The sequence below is a fragment of the Vipera ursinii genome, assembly GCF_947247035.1.
Source record: "Vipera ursinii genome assembly, chromosome: 2".
Lineage (NCBI taxonomy): Eukaryota > Metazoa > Chordata > Lepidosauria > Squamata > Viperidae > Vipera > Vipera ursinii.
In genome coordinates, this window is record NC_139513.1 from 111,827,059 (window position 1) to 111,848,481 (window position 21,423).

Below are 21,423 nucleotides of genomic sequence, written 5' to 3' on the forward strand. Positions count from 1 at the left end.
GTGTAGCACCCGGAAGCCTGGTGGGCAAAGATCAACCAAAGGGACCCCACCCTCTGGCCCCAACCAAGTCTCCGTGATGCAAGCCAGGTCCGCATGCTCACCGTCAACTAAATCCCTAATAAGGGGAGCTTTGTTGACCACGGACCTGGCATTCAGGTACACCAGCCGGAGCTCAGGAGGCTGCACATCCTCGCTCCCGGAACCTCGGGAAAGAAGCAGAGGGTCGGAGCGCCCCACCGCTTGCAAATAGCGGAGACGGCGCTCCCGGTAACGATATGGCCCCCTGTCTATCCGCCTGCTGCCATTCCCCATCGTGGGAATTGGTAATCCCACGACCCGCTCATGAGCCCCGGAGACAACGACCCCTCGTTCTCCCCCCGCGCGGTCAGACCCAAGTCTGGCCTGAACTATGGTTGATTGGCCGCCCCCCAAAGCCAAACAACCCCTATCACCCACCCCCCTCCCCAACCCCGTAAAAATTTTTGATAAAAACAAAATCAGGGGCCTCTTGTTACATTTATGTTGACGGCCCCTACCCCTACCCAGCCATCTCTCAGAGACCCAGAACTCGGGCCCTTCATCGAGGTTAGAATTTAAAGAGGCGGGTCGCACCCAGGCGAGGGGGGCACCCCTGAGGGCGAGCAAGTCCGTGCTAGTATATTGTCGCATGTTAGTCCAGCAAGTCCAGAATAGGTAGTCCTGGAGATGATCAAGTCCATAGGAGGGTCGAAGGCCGGAAAAGAAAATATCTGGATCCACACCCAGCTGCACTGCCACTTAGCTGGGTGCCCCAGTAAACAGGTCACCCCCGCCCTCTCACGGCAAGTTGCAACTCTGTACCTGGGGATGGTCAAAGATATACTCTGGGTAGGCATGCCCCATAGAGCTCCCACCTCTATGGGGCTGCAGATGTAAAAGTCAGCCACTCTCCCACCATGGCTGATACCCAGGACCGACCAAATCCAAAGGGGAGAGGGGGAGGCAGACAAAATTATATATTCAGGCAGAAGAGTAGACGGGCCAAAATGGGCGAAATGGTCTAAAAGCGTCACTGCCGTTAGAGCGGTCCAAAGGTGGTATAAAGACCGCCTGTTGCTCCATTGAAGCGGTCCAAAGACGCCGTTGCCAACACAAGCGGTCCGAGGCAGCACAGGAAGCATCATCGCTGCTAGGATAACTCTCAGTCGCCCTCTCCGCCGCCAAAACGGCCCGAGGACGATAGCGTCACTAAAAGCAGCCTGATGCAGTCTGGGGTGAGATGAAAGCACCACCGCCGGCGGGAGGGGCCGAGAGCCCGAGAAACATCGCAGCCAGTCACTGGCCTCCACAAGCGGCCCAAATAGGCCAGAAAACACTGATGCCGCCGAGGTGGCCCAAAAACAGGTCAAGTGTTGCCATTCGGGCCAAGAGGCCCCAGGAATGCCACCGCTTAGTGCTGGTCGTTGAGAACGGCCCAAGTCCACTGCTGCCGCCGTCGTCGCCGGATGCAGGCCATCTCTGCCGTCGAATGCGGCCCCAGGAGACGCCGCTACCAGCGGCAACGCCAACGCCCACGCCGTCGCCGCCATCGCCGCCATCGCCGCCGCCAAGTCGGACCCACAGGCGTCTCTCTCGGCAACCAGAGGCAGCCCGAAGATGTTAAGGGCGGCCCGAAACGGCCCGGGGAAGCAAAAAACGCCGCCACCGAACGCCGCACCGAGCGCAGCCCGAGAAACTGCCGCCGCCAGCGCCCACGCAGCCGCCACCACCACCGCCACCCCAAACGCACCCGCAAGTGTCCTCCTCGTCCTCCTCGCCGACCAGAACCTGTCTGAGAGCAGCAAGCAGCCCAACCGGTCCGGCACAGCAGGGAACAGCAGAGAACAGCAAGAACAGCAGGGAACGCCGGAGGCGGCGACGAACAGCTGAGAGGCGGCCCGAAAAAAAAAAAAAAAAGACAAGCGGCAAGCGGCAAGCGGCAGAAGGCAGAAGGCAAACGAAGGCAGACAGATGAAATAGCTCGCAGGTTAGCTGCCTCGTCCCCCAATCCACATCCCAGGCAGCCCGAAGGCTCCTGAGGGGCTCCAAAAGGACACCTCCAAACTGGGACTCACGGAGCTCACGGAGCTCGGACAAGCACGTCCGCCATCTTGAAACCCAACTAAAGAAGAGCTAAATTTAGATATAAAACTGGCAGAACAGTACCAAGATATACTGTGTTTGGCAACTGGTGCTCATTGGGACTAACAGAGTAAAGCAGACATGTCAAACACAAGGCCCGGGGGGCGGATCCGGCCCACGAAGTGGTTTTATGTGGCCCGCGAAGCCATCCTGGAAAGAGGGAGGGAACGGCCCCCACTGCCTTGGCCCTGGCCCAGAGACTCTCCTTCTGCCAGAGACCCTCAGATCTGTGCCACTCCTGCCCAGGCCCCCATAGGCACCCTTGATGCCAACGATGTGGAGCTGGCCACACCCACCCAGTAGGCCATACGCATTCTAGCCATGCCCACCCAGTAGGCCACGCCCACCCTGGCCATACCCACCCGGCCCCTTGAGGGCAACCGCAATGCTGATGCGGCCCTCAATGAAATTGAGTTTGACACCCCTGGAGTAAAGGAAAGGGAGACCAACAGAATTAGTTGATTTTAGTTTTGTTTCCATCTCCTTTACTGGCAAAACAAACAAACAAACTTGAAATCACGTGAGTACTGCAGTACAATTCTAGTAATGGGAACATTATTAGAACATTTCCAAAATTTCCTCAAGTGTTCATTTTTGCACTGGGTGTAAAGTGGACCTAGGAAATAAGGTACAGTGGCATTATTATGATATGTGCCTTTTAATGAATTTGTTCTGCACACCGGTGCAACCCAGTATCTGGGCTTTACACTCAAGCGGACGAGTTCAGATCTTATCTCAAGGTGCTAGAGAACTCCTTACAAAGGAACTAAGACATCCAACTGAATGGGCTATTTTTAGACTACATGCTTTTATCAGTATGGCCCCTGAGCGTCGCATCTGGCATGTGCTACATTAAGAAATGTCAGTAAAAGATTTCCTGTAAAAAAAGAATAGAACTTCCCTTTCATGAGTTAATGCTTTTACATTAAATACATACAGCACCGCCTGACTGCCCAATTCATCTGCTTTAAAGATGAAAGAAAATAAAATTGTCTTTGGCCTTCAGGTCTGCCAGTCATTCCATATTTCAGTTTCCTTTCAATCTTCAATGATGAATAAATGTTGCTGAACAAACATGGCTCTTGTCATCAAAGATGTGCATTTAAAGGAAAGAGCAATATAGTATGCCTGCCATCTGACAAATGCAAACATCATTGGTATTCAAAAATATAGTAGCAGTGTATACACAACTATTCAGGTAAATGCACAGAACATGTTGACTGTTGAGGAACACGACATATAATAAGCCTTAGAGTCTATCCAAAAAACAGTACTTTGTGCATCATAAACTGAACATGGTGCAGAGGAAAAGTCAATTCTGTGCCATGAAAGTTTATTCCATAATAAATTGCTTAATCTTCCAGCAGTTACAAGAATCTTTCCTGTTCATTTAATTGTTTACTTTATCCCTGAAAGATTTGTTTGCTGTCTATTTATATTTTTCAAATTGTAGTTCATGTTCTTGTGCTTCCTCTGCCATTTACTGAGTACATTACTGATCAATAATCCCAAGGTGACATTTTCAGAAAAGGACAAAATGAACTACACTTTTATAAATCCATTAATATGGTCTAGAGAAGAGCTCTAAGACAATATCTAAATAAAACATCCATTTCTGTACATTCTCTAAAAAGTGGCCATGATTTCAACATGGTCATCCTTGAGCAGAAAGATGACAAAGATTCATTATATTGCAATGCAACAGAGCAGAAATTCAATTCACGTGTTCACATAATGGGCACATTTTAGTTATTGAATTAACCCATTTTCTGAGTTTCCACTGACATCAAGATGAACATTACCAATTTTGGCATATTATGCAAAGGTAGCCAATAAATCTTTAAGTGACAATTTAAGTATGCGGTGGGAACACTTCTGCTATTTAAGTCAGGAATATTTTAGGCTGAGAGGTTTAACTTGGCTTTTTGAGTATCAGTATGTACTGGTCTAAAGAATTATAATGCTTATAATTTTTCCATGTATTTAATCATTGTTCTGTCCTGTCATGTTAAAAAATACATTTGTTGCATATTTGACATTTTCTCTATATTTGTCAGTTTTAATCCACTATCACCCCATCCCTATCTAATACTTAGTTAGTCAGGACTTTGTTCACTGATTCAGCATGGTAGAATCTGCTTCCTTCCTCTCTAAGGGCAGATCTGCTCTGGTGTCTTTCCAGATATTTCAAGATTTTACATTATTTTAGGTTTGCGGTTATCCAAACAAGAGCATGGAAAGAAGGGCAGTCAAACCAACCTAAGGAACATAGGTAGAATCAGTGGCATACCTAACATATTTGATACCTGGGATGGATCATTTTTTAACACATACACAAACACAGTTCTTCACTGCTGAGAGTTACTTTGGTGTAGTGGTTAAAGCCAAGACTAGAAATCAGGAGATGTAATTTCTATTCCTGCATTGGTCACAAAGCCAGTTTGCTGATCTTGGGCTTGTCACTTCTTCTCAACCGCAGGAAGAAGGAGCTGATAAGCCACTTCTGAAAAATGCTGCTGAGAAAAGTGCAGTGGGCAATTGTCAGGAGTCAAAACTGATTTGAAGGAACATATTTTTTCCTCCATCACTTTTGTGCTGCTGCTGACTGCCAAACACCTGATCAGCATGCAGGGAGCAGCAGCTGGAATCCACACACCAATTTGGCAGCGCGCGCGCGCACACACACACACACACACACACACATGACTGCCTCCAGCCAAGGGAGAGTCCTGAAGTAAGATTCCACTCCTCTGGCAATGACCTAGAAGGCTGCCATTCTTGCTGTCAATATGCTAAAAAGAGATGGAAGCAAAACCAGAAAGAAATTTGTTTTTTAGCATGCCTGTAGCAATAAGGGTCAGATAAGGGTAAGACTATTCAGTGACTTAGAACAGAAGCAATAGAAGTAGGCTAGGAATTGGTAAAACAGACAACAAATTTAATGGGCACCATTGTTTCATGCTGACACAAGGATGGGTGGGCACCTTAACTTAGAGATATGGGGGAACCCTCAAAGGGCCTTAGTCTTGACAATGAGTGCTATATGGATCTTTCTAAATGCACAGTATTGGCCCCTTCTGTAGGCTTGCTGATGAGTGATTTTGGAAGAAGCAAGATTGTATTTTGGGAATGTTCAGAAAACATTTTCTAAATTAAAATAACGATAACAGCAACATCTTCTGTTAACTCAGTGTGCACTGAACTCAGATAGGTTGGGACAACTCCTGAACAGGTAAGAAATCTAAGCAATGTCAGCTCCAATGCCTTATTTGTGGGGAGGAGGTACTATTTGTCTCTCCCCTTCCATGTAATGATTATCACTTTATCTCTCTTTCTTCTTCTCCTTTTCTTTCTCCACTCCTGCCAATTGCCTGCAGAGGTTCCTGCAATTTTTCTCAGAAAAAAATCATTTGCCATTGCCTCCTTTCTAGGGCTGAGAAAGAAGGACTGGCCTAAGATCATTCAGCTGGCTTCAGGCCTATATCAGGACTAGAACTCACAATCTCCTGGTTTCTAGCCTAGTGCCTGAACCAGTAGACCAAAGTGGCTCTCAAAACATATACCAAATGTCCCTCTATAATTTGCATTTTGTCAGTAAATATAACCACCTGTTGCTGTCAGTTGCCACTCACTGCTGTTCTTTTATGACTTTCTTTCCTTGGCATCAACGCTAACAAAAATAAATCATGGATGAAAGGAACAATATTATGCTTTCTTTGGGTCTGTTGCGTTTCAAAACCATTTGCTCTCACAAAGCAAACCAAGTTTCTTATGCTCATTTGAGAAGCAGAAGAACTAAACAGGGGAAACAGAGTCCTGCCCAGTTAGCCTCCAATGTCACTTTGAATGATTCATCATTTGATCAAGATATCAACTCATATTAATAGTTCCAAGGCCCGGTCAGGGAAGACATGAGAATTTCAGTTTCTTCAGAGCATGCAGAGACTCCTGAGGCAAAAATGTTCTCTTCATTTAAACAGGTCCAAATGCTACATAAAGTAGGGCACAGGAACATGCCAGCATTTAACAAAGATAGCACAATTGGAGGCCTGCCCTGCCTTAGGAAATGGAAGAAGTGGCCGTTTACCCAAAAGTAGGACAGCCAGATCAAAAGGATGGTTTGATTCTCTTTCCCATTGTTGCTAGGAGGAAGGGAGGGGAGTTGAATGGAAGCAGGAGAGAAAGAAAAAGAGAGTAAAGATACAGCATACAGTGATTCAGGGCAAATCGTTCCTTTCCATATGATTGCTTATTGTCGTGTGAATAGAACGTGCTCCTGACTGTTAAGTACAGTTAAGAGGCCAGCGAAGTGCTTTGCTACCTTCTAAGTTCCCATTAGCGACCTTTTGATAAAACTGCACGCAGCCCCTATGAGAAGATGGCTAAAAATATGGAGAAAACAGCAGCTTGACCAAGGTGGTCTATTTAGAGCTTGATCGATATGGCAAGCCTCAGAAGCTGCAGCAGGCCCCAAAGTCCTAAGGTGCATTAGGTAGGAGCTCATGGCACTGATCAGGGAAATCCTGTTCCAGAGCCCAAGACAAATGGTGAACTCATTTAGGTTTAGGTTTATTCGATTTCTATACCGCCCTTCTCCCAAGGGACTCAGGGCAGTTTAAAAGGGTTGTACGCCTAGCCAGCTAGAAAAGCACAGAACAGCTTTTGAAATAACACGCTAAATATTTCGGTGGCGGGGAATTACAGTAAAAGGAAGCAATGGAACAGAAATTCCTTTTGAAGACAAACAGCTAAGACCAGCAATGAATTAGCAAGAACGACTAATGAATGACTTTTATTTTATTTCTCTCATTGTCTACCTGCTTTCAGGAAGAAAATTCAGAGTGGCTCAGTCCAGTTGCTGCTGTGGAGGTTTATGTTTATACAGTTGTTGAAAGAAAAATCCTCATCAGGGTCCAGTCCAAGCTGGGAATAATCAAAATGGAGACTGCTTTAGAAAGAAGGTTATAGTTTATTGAAGAGGAGAGGCAGACAGAAAGATGGCTCTGGGAAAGCTGAGGGAGTGGCGGGTTTTTATACCTTCTTGAGATTTTGTTTGGAATTGTTCCTGTGGCATGAACATTGACCCAAGTTTGAGTGTGCCTTTCTGGTATTCTGATGTTGGTGGGTTAATCCTATTATGTCCCAAAGGTCATACATATCCTGTTTCTCTGGGGCTGTGGCTAATGACTATGTCCTGTGTCGGATATTTTTGGTGTGAGGGTTCGTTGATTTTAGGGATCTTTGTTTTTTCAATCCAAGCTTCCTAGCTCCAATCTTTCTGACAAGATTATCACATCTGCATTTCTGCAGACTTGGTTTCTGTTTGGGGAAGAGAGACTTTTGGGGTGGGGGGGTTGGTTTCTGCCTTTAAGATCCTTTGGGGAAATATAATATTCTGCCTTTTAATATTCCCCAAAATATTTCTTTCTCTGGGGTGTAAAGGTAAAGGTAAAGGTTTCCCCGCACATGCGTGCTAGTCGTTTCCAACTCTAGGGGCCAGTGCTCATCTCCGTTTCAAAGCTGAAGGGCCAGCGCTTGTCCAAGGACGTCTCCGTGGTCATGTGGCCGGCATGACTAGACGCCAAAGGCGCACAGAACACTGTTACCTTCCCACCGTAGTGGTCCCTATTTTTCTACTTGCATTTTTACATGCTTTCGAACTGCTAGGTTGGCAGAAGCTGGGATGAGTAACAGGCGCTCACTCTGTTACGCGGCACTCGGGATTTGACCCGCCAAACTGCCGATCTTCTGATCGACAAGCTCAGTGTCCTAACCCACTGAGCCCTCTGGGGTGGGGGAACTGACTTCCCACACATTCTTTTAGGTTAAGTATTAAACTGCATGTATCTCTATGCTAACTGTTGTAATAGAGGGGTCATTTCAATAGTTTATCAAAGCATACTAAGATTGTAGCCAACTGACCAGGAGAAGAGAGGAAGATTCTAACAGCAATGCAAGTGTTATTATCGATACTGCTGAATAAAGGTGGACAGGACAGTCCAGGATCTGATTCAAAGTTTAACTTTTAGAACTTTGGCTACTTAATGCAGAAAAATCAGTTGATTCTGGAAAGAACAAAATGTCTCCCACCCTGATGGCATTCCAGAAACCCATGAAAACCTGGCTATTTCCTCTTGCAGTAGGGTGAATTTGATTCCCGTTTGTGAAGTTTTATGCCTGCTTTGTTGTTTGAATTGCCATCATGATTGTGTAATTACTTTTGTATTTTGTTCTGGTTCATTTTTTTAAAATTTTGTTTTTATACACTATTTTTTGTGAGCCACCCAGAGCTACTTGGAATCAGGTGGCATCCAAATTGAATATAATAACTAAAAAAAATACATACATTTTCCTTAACTCAGTGCTTTTGGTCATACTGGCTGATAATTCTGGGAGCCTTTAAGAATAGCTTCTAGCAAGCCAGAGATTCACCATCCCTATTTCCATACAAAACATTTATGTTTGGGTAATGATTGTTCTAAAATATAATATATTGATAACATAATGATTTTATTTTAAAATATAAGGATTTCATTCAGTATAATGATTTCATAATCAATATAATGTAATGAATTTATTTTGTTTGTTCTCTCATTTTACATTCATTGATTTTAATGATTTTAATGTTTATTATGCTGTAAGCCATCAGAGTCATTTGAAATGAGTTGGCGGCAAATAAATTTAATATACTGAATGAATGAATGAATAAATAAATAAATAGTTTATGGTTCTGGTTTAGCTGTGGCTTGTAAACCGTGCTCATGTCTTTGAATGGTGTGCAATGTCAACTGTAATTAGGGCTACCCTTGAAGACCATTGAGAAGCTACAGGTGGTCTAGAATACAGTAAAATGGCTGCAATGAATGTGCCATGCTATGCCCATGGGTCCCTGCTGCTTTGTGAGTCTCTCAAATTGTTAATGGCTTATGAATGCAGTTCACCTACAGAGTACTTTGGTCCTGATTATTTGAGGGACTGTCTATCTCCATCAGATTCTGCCCATCCAATATGATTGGGTCAAGTGGGTGTGTTTCAATTAAACAATGCCATATATTGGGAGATGAACAAGATGTAGTAGACCGCTACATATACCTTGGCCAATGGAGTTCAATGAAAGGTGACACAATAAAGGAAACTGAACGGCATGTTAAATGTAGTAGACAGGCATTTGGCAAGCTAAGTGTAATTTTCAAGAACAACCTCTCCCTATGCCTGAAAAGTTTTTGATCAGTGTGTGTTATTTGCTCTAACAGATGCTGGTAAAACAAGGACACTAACGTCACAATCAATACAAGCTGTGAGTGGTGCAAAGAGCCATGGAAAGATATATGCTCGGCATTACAAGACAAGATAGAAAGACCTGCACATGGTTTAGAGAACAAACAAAAGTATACAATATCATCAAGAGAGTAAAAGAACTGAAATGGAAATGAGCTGGTTACAAGAACTGATGACAGGTGGACCAAGGCAGTCATAGTTTGTATCCTATTTGGTAAAAAGCATCCACGAAAGAGACCGAAAACCTGATTGACAACAGCAGCAAGTATTTGGAGCCTAATTGGCAAAAGAAAGATTAGACTATATTGGTTGGAAACATGCGAAAGAGGCCTTCATCCTGCAGTAGATAAACAATGGCTAGAATGATGTTATTAGGATTCAGGAATTTCTCCATTGCCTTCTAAAACAGCATCACCCTGGAAGATCAGGAGCTCCCACCAGGCAAGTATCTGAAAATCTGGCTTAGTCCTAGGCCTGAAGTTAGGCTAACTGAAGAGACTGTTAGTTTTGTTTTCCAAAAGTAAATTCCCTTTTCTTTCATTTTATTGTTTCCCACTTTTGAAATGTAAGCTGCCAGAGTTGTTGGGAGTTAGGCAACCTCTAAATCCAATAAAACACGTAATAAAATGTTTGTGATAAACCATAAAGAAGCAAACTGCTTTTGTACCACAGATGGTCCACCATCTCTGCCTTAACCCCTAAAAGATTGCTTTGATTCTGGATTAATGCTAAATGATTCTGGTTTAGCATTTTAACATAATCCCCATTAATTCTGGTTTACCCAATGAAATAAAAGTGAGTAAATTATGGCTTAGCAGAACGTGTAAAGCTAATTTAGGGCAACGATCATACAGCTAAATCACGTTTGTAAAACACACTAGCACGGATGATATTTTGGTAACGAAACGTCTGCAAGAAAGCAACCAAGCTGAGAGGACACCAAGGACCCCTCCTAACATATACAACCTAGAAACAGCCTGGTGGCTGGGTTGACATAGTCATAGGGTGCTATCTAAAATGTGGTTGGAAGCCAGTAAGTGCTTCTGGGCATCGGGCACCCATCCTAAGACTCTGGAGCTGGGCTTGGCGGTCTTTACAATGAAAATAGCGCAACTCGTAAGATTCCGCTTCATTTACAAAAAGGCTGGAAAAATGCAGGAACGCCGCTCTCGAACTCCATCCCACCGATTCTGCGATCGATCCTTCCGCAGCCGGGAAACGAGAGAGGCGCCGCCCCTTCCACCACGGGTTCCAGAGCATCTCCCAGAGCCACGCCTCCTCTGGGGCCTGCGCGGTTTCCATAGCGACCGGTATATACAACCGCTAAGCTAGTGTTAAGTGCCGGCGGCGACATGGCGACTGTCCCGAACGAAAAAGCGGAGTCGGCGGACGAGTTGGAGGGTCTTCAGCTTCAGGCGATCATTGGCTTCAATGGTACCGGGGGCAGAGAGGGGAAGACCGGGATGGCAAGCAGGGAAGTCACGGTATTTCCTTGCTGTGGGGAAAAGCCCCCTCCCACCCTGGCCGCTAGGAACTCCGCCTCGATCTTCATCTCTGTAATTGCCCGGCATAAAGCAAAAGAACTCTGGCCATGCTCAAGTGTTCCCTCTTCGATATTCATATATTGCACTGGTGGGCTGTAATGATAATCCAAACTGTTTTTCAGGCTGTACCAGAGAACGTAATCTAACATAAATATCCGTGCATTAAGTAGTTTGTATTCGGTTACGGAGGGAAGGATTGAGAAATCAGAGTTTCAGTTTGACCTGGGGCTGTAAACAGCAGGACTATAAAGTTTACCTTGATTGCAGTTCAAAACAAGCCAAATCTGAGTGCCTCTTAAAAATTAACGGCCATCCTCCCTGTGATTATTCTCATACTTGCTGTGATTTTGATTCTTAAGAAATGAACTGTTTTAATGATATCACTTTGCTTTCAGAAGGTTAAAGGAAAGACACGATTTAAGCACAGTATTATTATTATTCTCTAATGTTTGAATGAAAGACAGAATGGATTAGAATCAAAGTATCAAAAGACAGGCAGCATTAGCAAGTAATTGGGGACTGATAAAAAAAATGAAGAGCAGTAAAGTATCCTGATGAATTGCAGGGATAAATCTTTTGCTTCTCCTACGTGGGAAACCACTTTCAGTTTCCAAAAATTATTGCTGATTATTGCTCGGCTATAGCATGTAACTAGAGAACCTGTGATCTGTTGGATCATCATTTCAAAAATGTTTCCTTACTAAATTCTCAATGATTCTTCAACAATGACAGAGCACTAATATACTGCCTTCCCTGGAAATGTTAAAATTCAGAGTGATATTCAGTCTCTGACTTAAAAGTAACCCATGTTGAATTATATTGTATTCAAACATCAGAACTTGACCACACAATTTTTAAAATCATTTTGTATTATGTCATAAATGCTTACATTTGCATCATAACATGTTTTATAAAAATTGCCAAATTTCAATTCTACAAGAATCATGGGTCCCAGATTTTGGATGCATTCTGTAAGTTAGCCTAGTTTGGATACCTTGGTTGGAATTCTTTTGTCCTATGGTGCACCATTTTGCCCAGTTAAAGATTACAGACACAAAAGAGTTTCAGTAGTAGATAAATGTTGGCTGTTCTACCTCTAGTAACAAAATAATCTTTACATTTCTTTTGTCTTCAGGACATGTTCCCTTTGGCCTCATCTGCCATCCAGATCGAGAGCATCTTATCTATCCACTGGGTTGTACAGTAATTATCCAAAGCATAAACACTCCGGGTCAAGATTTTTTACATGGTCACACCAACAATGTCTCCTGTGTCACAGTTTCTCCAAGTGGAAATTATGTGGCTTCTGGTCAGATCACGTTCATGGGCTTTAAGGTGGATAAAAGCATCCTTTAAAAATGTATTTGATTCCTAAAGGCTGCTGCTGTTTAAAATGGGAAGAATATGATCCTTTAAAGCCTGATCTTTCAACTCTGATTAACTGTTTAAACTTCAAGTTATGTCTATACTTTTTACAACCACAAATAGTTCACACTTAAGGATGGTAATTGGAACCAGAATGTCCGTGGCTAAACCATGTGGTTATATAGTCTAGTCATGTGACCGTGCTGCCTAGCAATGAAAATTCTGGCACTTTCAATTGTTATCATTAAGTGAATCACTGCTGGTCGTTAAGCAAGAACATTATGTTGTTGCCATTTGCATCCTCCTGCTAGCTTCCCCTTTGACTTTGCTTGTCAGAAGCCAGCAAAGAAAATCACAAATGGCAATTGTGACTGCAGGGGCACTGTGATTATTACAAGGACCACTAGTAACTATCACTCTTTCAGCACCTTTGTATGTTTGAATGGGCACTGAACAAGTGATCATTAACGGCCACCTGTAGAATATTTCTGAGAAATCCTGCTACATTATATATATAGGCTGATGGGGGTCAGTCCAGTGTTGGATTTGAGATAAAATAATTTAATTGTCTAAATATAAATTAGATTATTAGTTTCAAATAGTGTTTTGGAGAGAAAGCATAACAGTTGAGAGGCAATGGCTGATTTAAAACATCAGGGAAATCACCATGTTTTGGCTGGGATTTTACTCTTACTGACAAATAGGCCTGAAATTTTGGGTGTTCCCTTATTTTCAGCAGTTTCTGGCTAGTGATAGCAATAGGGAAAAAGCATTTTTGCATGTTATAGTTAAATTAACAACCATCATTGTTCTTGGTTGGTCAGGTTCACCTACAATTAATCCATGCCTTGAGTATGTAATTACTGCAGGTAATTGTCTATGGAGATTCTGAGTCATCCAGGTAATCCTCATCTTACAATCATTTATTTAGTGACTGTTCACAGTTGCAATAGCACTGAAATATGTGATTTACGACCAGTCCTCACACTTATGACTGTTGCAGCATCCCCATGGTTATGGTATCAAAATTTTTAGTCTTTTCTAACTGGGATAGATTTATGATAGTTGCATCATCTGGGGTCATGTGATCACTATTTGTGACCTTCCCAGCCAGCTTCCAACAGGCAAAGTCAATGGGGGGAACTGGATTCACTTAACAACCACATGATTCACTTAACAATTGCAACCATCTCCAGGTGTGGTGGAGGGAAAGACAAAGGTCGTGTATAAGTGGGAGGGTTGGTTGATGTTATTTAGAAAGATGACAAGCATCCCAAATCTAACAAGAGTTGGGACTGGAAGAAGGCAGATGACTCAAGCCTCATCAGTGGAATTAAGCCCAGCAGGGCAAAGATCCATAGAAGAGATGATGCCATGGGAAAGAGCAGGCTCACTTAAAGACCTACAAGCAATGCTACAATCCATGCAAGAGGTTATGCTGAGAAATCATGAGGATTTTAAAAAAGAAATAGGTGAAATAAGGAATGATACTGGAGAACTTATAGAGAAGATGGGAGCAATGGACAGATAATTTGAATGTTTCCAACAACAAATATTGAAAAATGAACAGAAATTATTAGAAATGGAGGACAGAATGAATAAGGAGGAAAGAAGGGTAGATGAATGAAAAACTCTTGCAAGCAAACAAAGAGTCAGAAAAACTGTCATCCTGCTTGAAACTGAGAAAGCAGACCATTATCTATGTTTCCAAAATGTGAAAGAAGAGAAGGGGGAGGACCTCCCAGAAATGATGACGGACTTGCTAGCAAGGGCCCTAGAGACAGGGAAAGAAAAGATGGCAAATGAGATTGATGAAATATACAGAATCCACACAAACTACGCAAGAAGAAATAACTTACCCAAGGAGGTACATATCAGATTTGTGAAGAAGTCAATTAGGGATGATATTTTGCACAGAACAAGGGACGACCCAACAGAATACAGAGGTAAACAACTAACTGTCCTCAAACAAGTCCCTAGGAGGGTAAGAGACCTGAGAAGGCCCTACCAACATATTACATCAAAATTAATAAGACAAAACATCAATTTTAGGTGGCTGATGCCGGAAGGGATTCTGGTGACCTGGCAAGAAAAAAGATATGGCTAGATTCGATTGACAAAGCAGAAGAGTTTTTCCAGCAGCATCTAGGCAATGAAGATGAACTAGAAGAAAGAGAGTTAAGAGAAGAGAACAATACAGAGAGCTATAATAGAAAGACATGAGAATCACAAGGCAAAGAACGGGAAACAGAGAAGAGAAAAAATGAGAATGAACTATGACAATGATGATGAAAGAAGACACAAAGAACTCAAGGAAGAAAGAGCGACAAGATCAAAACAGAAGCAGTAATGTAGAAATATTAACAGTATTATCATTAAATGTAAATGGACTAAACTCCCTGGCTAAGAGAAATATAATTTTGAATAAGCTCAGTAAGAAAAACTTAGATATAACAATTCTACAAGAAACACATATAAAGACTCAAGATCAGGATCTACTAAACTACCCTAAGTTAGGAATCAAATTTGTATTGCTTTCACAGCAGAAGAAAGGAGGAATTGTGATATATGTTAAAGAAAGAATCCCAGCAAGACAAATCTATCGAGATGAGGAAGGTAGAATACTGATTATTGAAATTTCCCTGAATAAAAAAAAGGTCGCCCTGATAGGAATTTATGCCCCCATTGAAAAACAAAGACAATTTTATAAGAAACTGCATAAGGTTATTGCTGATATGGAATATGAGAACATTTGTATAATTGGCAATTTTAATGAAATTATAGACAGAGAATTAGATTATAAGAGTGAGGAAGTAAGGAAATGAACCAGGAGAATATTACCCGTTACTTTTTTTAAAATGGTGGAACAATTAAATATTCAAGATAGTTGGAGGGAGAGAAATCTGAATGAAAAGCAATTTACATACTATTCAGGGCGGCATCAATCGTCCAGAATTGATATGGTCTGGACAACAAAAGAATTAAATTCAGATATTGCTGACATAGTAATAGACATTAATACTTGGGCAGACCATAATCCCATTATAATTAAATGGAAAGAACAGAAGACAACAAGGAGGTGGACTCTAAAAAAGGCAATCCTAAACCAAATAGAATTTAAGCATAACGTGGAGGAACAAATATGGACATTCTTCCAGACAAATAAGAAAGAGGAGACTAGCACTCAAAATTTATGGGACATGGCCAAGGCTGTTATGAGAGGAACTGCAATTGCGTACGTGGCCAATGAATATAAAAAGAAAAGGCAATATTGAAAAAGTTTAGAGGAAGAACACAAAAAATTAGAATTAGGACTAAAAAACCCCCACAATGTAAAGATCTAAAACAACAGCTAGATTTAAATAAGCATAAATTGAATATTATAGAAAAGGGAGAAATGGCACAAAAAATAAAAAGTATTAGACAAAAAAATTTTGAACAGGCAAATAAACTCGGGAGATGGTTGGCCTATAGATTGAAAAAACAAAAAGATAAAAGATGGATTTGTAAATTGTGTAATCAAGCAGGGGAGATGGTACATCAAAATGAAGGAAAAAATGGGTGACGTATGAATTCTGTAAAAAAATTTATAAAGAGGATGAAAAGTTTACTGAGGAAAGAATATCACAATATCTTATGAAAGCAGACTTACCGAAGGTTCTTGAAGAATTTCAAAATATATTAAATAAAGACATAACAGTCCAGGAAATTATAGAAGCAATTAAAAAACAAAAAAGTAATAAAACACCTGGCCCTGATGGATTACCATCCGAAATATATAAAAACCTCCAAGAACTTTTGGCTCCCACCCTATTGACATATTTAATGAGGTACTAAATGCAGCAAAAACCCCAAACTCATGGAAAGAAGCAATCATCTCACTAATTCCTAAAGAAAACTCTGATTTGACCTGCATTAAAAACTACAGGCCCATTTCTTTACTGAACACCAATTATAAGATTTTCATGACCATAATGGCAGAAAGATTAAAAAAATATTTAGCTGAATTTATCCATACTGACCAAAATGGCTCCTTGCCTAAAAGACAAATTAGACATAATGTCAGGATCATACTAGACATCTTAGAATATTATGAATTACACAGCGAAAAACAAATGGCATTGATTTTTGTTGATGCTCAGACAGCGTTTGATAATGTCAAATGGAATTTTATGTTGACTCAACTTAAACAGATGGAATTCAGGGGGAAATTTATAAACATGTTTAAAGCAATCTATTCCAAACAAGAAGCAAAAGTAATCATAAACGTAGAATTAACAAATAGCATTCAAATACAAAAAGGCATGAGACAAGGCTGTCCACTATCTTCTCTATTATTTATTCTTTCTTTAGAAACACTCACAAGAATAATCTGAAAAGATAAGCTGATTAAAGGATTAGAAATCAGAAAAGAGACATTTAAATTAGAGGCTTATGCAGACAATTTAGTTTTCATTTTGGAAGACCCCTTAGAATCTGGAACAAAATTATTACAGGTGCTGGAAAATTATGGAGATGTTGCGGGATTGAAGATTAATAAAGAAAAAACTAAAATGTTAGTTAAAAATATGTCCAATTTACAAGAAACTGAGCTAGTAGAAAACATTAATATCCAGACATCTAAAAGAGTAAGGTACTTGGGGATCCAACTGTTGGCAAGATGTATTACACTCAAAAGAGAAAATTATGACAAATTAATAGATCAAATTACAGCCGACTTAGACAGATGGAAAAACTTGCAGCTCTTCTTTATGGGGAGAATAGCGACAATCAAGATGGATATACTTCCCAAGTTACTCTTTTTATTCCAATGTGTACCAATTAAATTAGGTAAGGATTTTTTTGAAAATTTAAACAGAATTACATCCAAATTTATCTGGCAAGATGGAAAACCGAGAATTAAATTAAAATTATTACAGGATGCAAAGGAAAGAGGAGAGCTCGGCCTCCTGAATTGGGAAAAATATTATCAAGCAGCAATATCGGTATGGATAAAGGATTGGATACACTTAAGGAACAGAGGACTACTAGCATTAGAAGGTCATGACATGCAAATTGGGTGGCATGCTATAATGTGGGATGGAAAATATAAGGCTCATTAGTACTTCCAGAATCATTATATTAGATGGGCACTATTAGACATGTGGATAAAAATTAAAAAAAATAATTATATATAAATCCCCAATTGGCTATCCATATTAGAGATATTCATGCACCCCAAATCCATAAATTTAGGAAGAGTAATCACATATAAAGATACCTTAGACGAGAATGGAGACCTGAAAACAAGAAAAAGACTATTAGAAGACGGTATAGAGTTGGAATGGTGGGCATACTTAAAAATACAGTCACGATATAGAAAAGGCAAAAAAGAACGAGGGATAAAATTAGAGCATACACAATTAGATAAAATCCTCCTAGGAACAGAAGACCAAATGATAAAAAAGATATATCAATATCTATTAGAACAAGATTTGTTAGAAGAACAGGTAAAAGAAACAATGTTAACCTGGAGTAAAAATTTTGGTTACAGTATTGACCTAGATAATTGGCAATCACTATGGGATAGAAATAGGAGGTTAACACTAGCCACCTCCTATAAAGAGAATCTGTACAAGATGTTTTATAGATGGCACCTTCCCCCTACAAGGTTAGCAAAAATAGATAAAAAAAATCTCACCGACGTGCTGGAAATGCAGAAGGCTTCCAGGGACTTACTATCATATGTGGTGGGAATGTTCAAAAGCGCAAAATTTTTGGCAGCAGATAAAAAATTGGTTGGAAGAAATATTACTACAAAAAATTGATTTAAAACCAGAAACCTTCTTATTAGGGATTATTAATGATAAACTCAGCAAAGCATCTTTCTACTTATTATTGCATATTTTAACTGCAGCAAGATTGGCATATGCCCAAAAATGGAAAAGAAAGGAAACCCCCACTGAAGAAGAAATAATAAACAATTGCAGCCATTCTCTTAACAGCCGTGGGGAAAAATGACAAAATTGGGTGTAACTCACTTAGCAATTACCTTGCTTAGCAATGGAAGTTCTAGTTCCAATTGTAGTTGTAATTTTGAGGACTACCTATAATAGATTATTATAATGTACTTTACAGAAGGGTGTCTAAAAAGTCCAATTAATGCAAAATGTGGCAGCCAGGTTGCCAATCTGTACACAGCATCAGAATCATATCTGTAGTCTTCACCAGTTACTTTCTGGACACAGTTCAAGGTATTGTTTTTACCTCTTAAAACGTGAAACAGCTCTGACTAAGGAACAGCATCTCTTTTATATAAATCTATACAACAATAAATTCAACAGCAGAGATTTTCTTTAAAATTACCCCATTTTCCGAAACCTACCTTTCAGAACAGTATACGTAGCTAACCAAATTCTGGAACGCCTTTCCTGGGAAATTGAATTTTATCCCTTGCTCTCCCACCTCCGGTTTAGAAAAGGAGAAATTAACTGCCTTCTCAACAATGTCTTATATGGATCTGTTAGATGAAAAGGCAGGTTCAGTTCAATACTAATTTCTGAATTGCTTCACAGCATAGGGTTGGTATGATTTTGAGCAAATCATATAAGAGGTTTTGATTTAGTAGCCAATAATGCTTTGTTACTTTTTGTGTGCCCATCTGGATAGAAGAACAGTAGCTCTGCAGTATTTAATGGTGTGGGTAGATCACATCAGGCTCTTCTATTGCCTTGTATTAACACATCATTCTTGATGCTGCTATTTGTCTCAGAAATGGGATGTGCTTGGCTAAGTTAAGCTTCCATTTGAGCTTTTCTGTCTCAATAAAGTTGCAGCCATTCAAAAGGCTGCCCATAATGATACATGGGAGGAAAAACTCCTTTAAACCTGGAGTTTGGGATCCAAATAGCTTTTCTGTTACAAACTTGGTTTCCCCCCCCCCCCAAATGATGTTGTTAGACTCCTTATTTATATTTTTACCCCAGGCAGATATCATTTTATGGGACTACAGCAAAAAGGAGATGTTGTCTCGGCTGTCACTTCACAAGGGTAAAATTGAACATCTGGCATTTTCTCCAAATGACCTTTACCTGGTTTCACTGGGAGGCCAAGATGATGGGAGGTAAGACTCCTTTACAAGTATGTTGCCTTCTCTTTTCTTGTTTTTTCGTAAAAAGTCAGACGTCAGATACAGAGAAGACCGCTGTCCTGTCTTGAATCATAGAAAAGCTCTGATTATATTTCTCCCTCTCCTTCGTGATTCCCTTGCTGTGAAGTTTCACCCCTCAAATTTGGTTGGGGATAATATTAACATCTTTCCCAAATCATGTCTTTTTCTGAAGATCAGTGTAGCAGAGCTATGCAAAACATTTTATTTTATGCTCAAATTCCAAAATGTTCTTGGAAAAAAAAAAACTTCAAAAGGCCAATATAGCCTGTTTTGCACTTGAAACAGCAATTTTCCACGGAGGATAGGATATCATGCTCAAAATAAATAACACACACAAAAAAAGATTTTATACATTCCCAATATATGGGCATTGGAGGACAATGGCATAAGATATTTGCAGGTTTCTTATGCACATAAAATAGACATTTACATGGTCAGAATCAATTACCGCTTTAGGTCTCTCCCTATGTATCCCAAGGGAACATACAAAATAATAGGACTACAGGTAGTCTTTGTTTACTGACTGCTCTGTTTAGGAACCATTCGAAGTTAGGGCAGTTAAAAAAACAGCTTTGTGACCAATTCTTGCATTTAAGACTATCACAGTGTCTCTTGGTCACGTAATCACTATTTGGAAACTTTCAACGAGTGGAATTAATGGAGAATGCGGAAATGAAATTGCAAGTTTTGGTTACATAATGTCTTTCTTAACAACTGTGGTAAGTCACTTAACAATGGGTGTGGAAGTGACACTGTAAGTCTGGCACAATCATGTGATTTTTCACTTAGTGACCACAGCACTTAGTGACAGTTGCCAATTCTAATTGTGGTTGGTAAGTGAGAACTACCTGTAATGCTAAAAAAATCACTACTAAATCTGATCAGTTGAAGTGACAAAGCAAATAAACAAGATAATTGATTTGTAACTGTAGAATGATGCAGCAAGTTTGAAGTGTGAATCCATAAATCTTTTAATGATTTTTGCCTGTTCTCTTCAGCCTTTGAGAAGCATAATATATTCTCTTTATATCCTTTACTTCATTTTGCCTAGTTTCCTTTTCCCATTAAGTTTGCAATTTATGAGGAAAATTTGTGAAATTCTGACAGAAATAGGAAGTGAGAATACCATTCATAAGGATTACACACAAATATAATTGTCCAAGCATGCTTACTTAGCTTAATGGAATTTACCAGCTATACAGGTAGTCCTCGACTTACGATCATGATTGAGCCCAAAATTTCTGTTGCTAAGTGAGACATTTGTTAAGTGAGCTTTGCCCCATTTTAGACCTTTCTTGCCATGGTTGTTAAGTGAATCACTGCAGTTGTTAAATTAGTAACACGGTTGTTAAGTGAATCTAGCTTCCCCGTTGACTTTGCTTGGCAGAAGTTTACAAAAGGGGATCAGATGACCTCAGAGCAGTGCAACTGTCATAAATATGAGTCAGTTGCCAAGCATCCAAATTTTGATCACATGACCATGGGGATGTTGCAATGGTCATAAATGTGAAAAACAGTCATAAATCATTATTTTCAGTGCTGTTGTAACTTTGAACGGTCACTCAATGAACTGTTGTAATTTGAGAACTATCTGTATTTTGTGCCATACTAGATGCTCTGTTACCTGAACCAAGAAAATGAGAAGATTGTTAGAAGTGTGTTTGGCTTGTTGGGTCATGAGTTGTATGGACTTAGTAGACGCATTTATTTTGTACACCATGCTTGGTGGAGCCTTGGTGGAGCAGTGGGCTAATGCCTCCTTAAGTAACACCAGCTGCCTGCAATTAGTGCAGGTTCGCATCCCACCAGGCTCAAGGTTGACTCAGCCTTCCATCCTTCCCAGGTAGGTAAAATGAGGACCCAGATTGTTGGGGGCAATTAAGCTGACTTTGTAATAATGCCGCTTGGGGTGTGTGTGTGAAAGCC

General features: G+C 40.6%; 1 protein-coding gene across 1 annotated transcript in view; it reads left to right on the plus strand.

Moving 5' to 3' along the window:
* Positions 1-10,790: 10,790 nt before the first annotated feature.
* The window catches only part of CFAP52 (cilia and flagella associated protein 52), a gene marked incomplete at both ends in the record, with an annotated part of 36,464 nt that continues 25,831 nt past the window's right edge, over positions 10,791-21,423 (plus strand). Inside the window, 3 exons of the mRNA XM_083352343.1 lie at positions 10,791-10,872; positions 12,118-12,317; positions 19,313-19,449. Of these exons, the coding sequence (XP_083208469.1) occupies positions 10,791-10,872; positions 12,118-12,317; positions 19,313-19,449 (419 nt within the window). The remainder of the gene's footprint in view (positions 10,873-12,117; positions 12,318-19,312; positions 19,450-21,423) is intronic.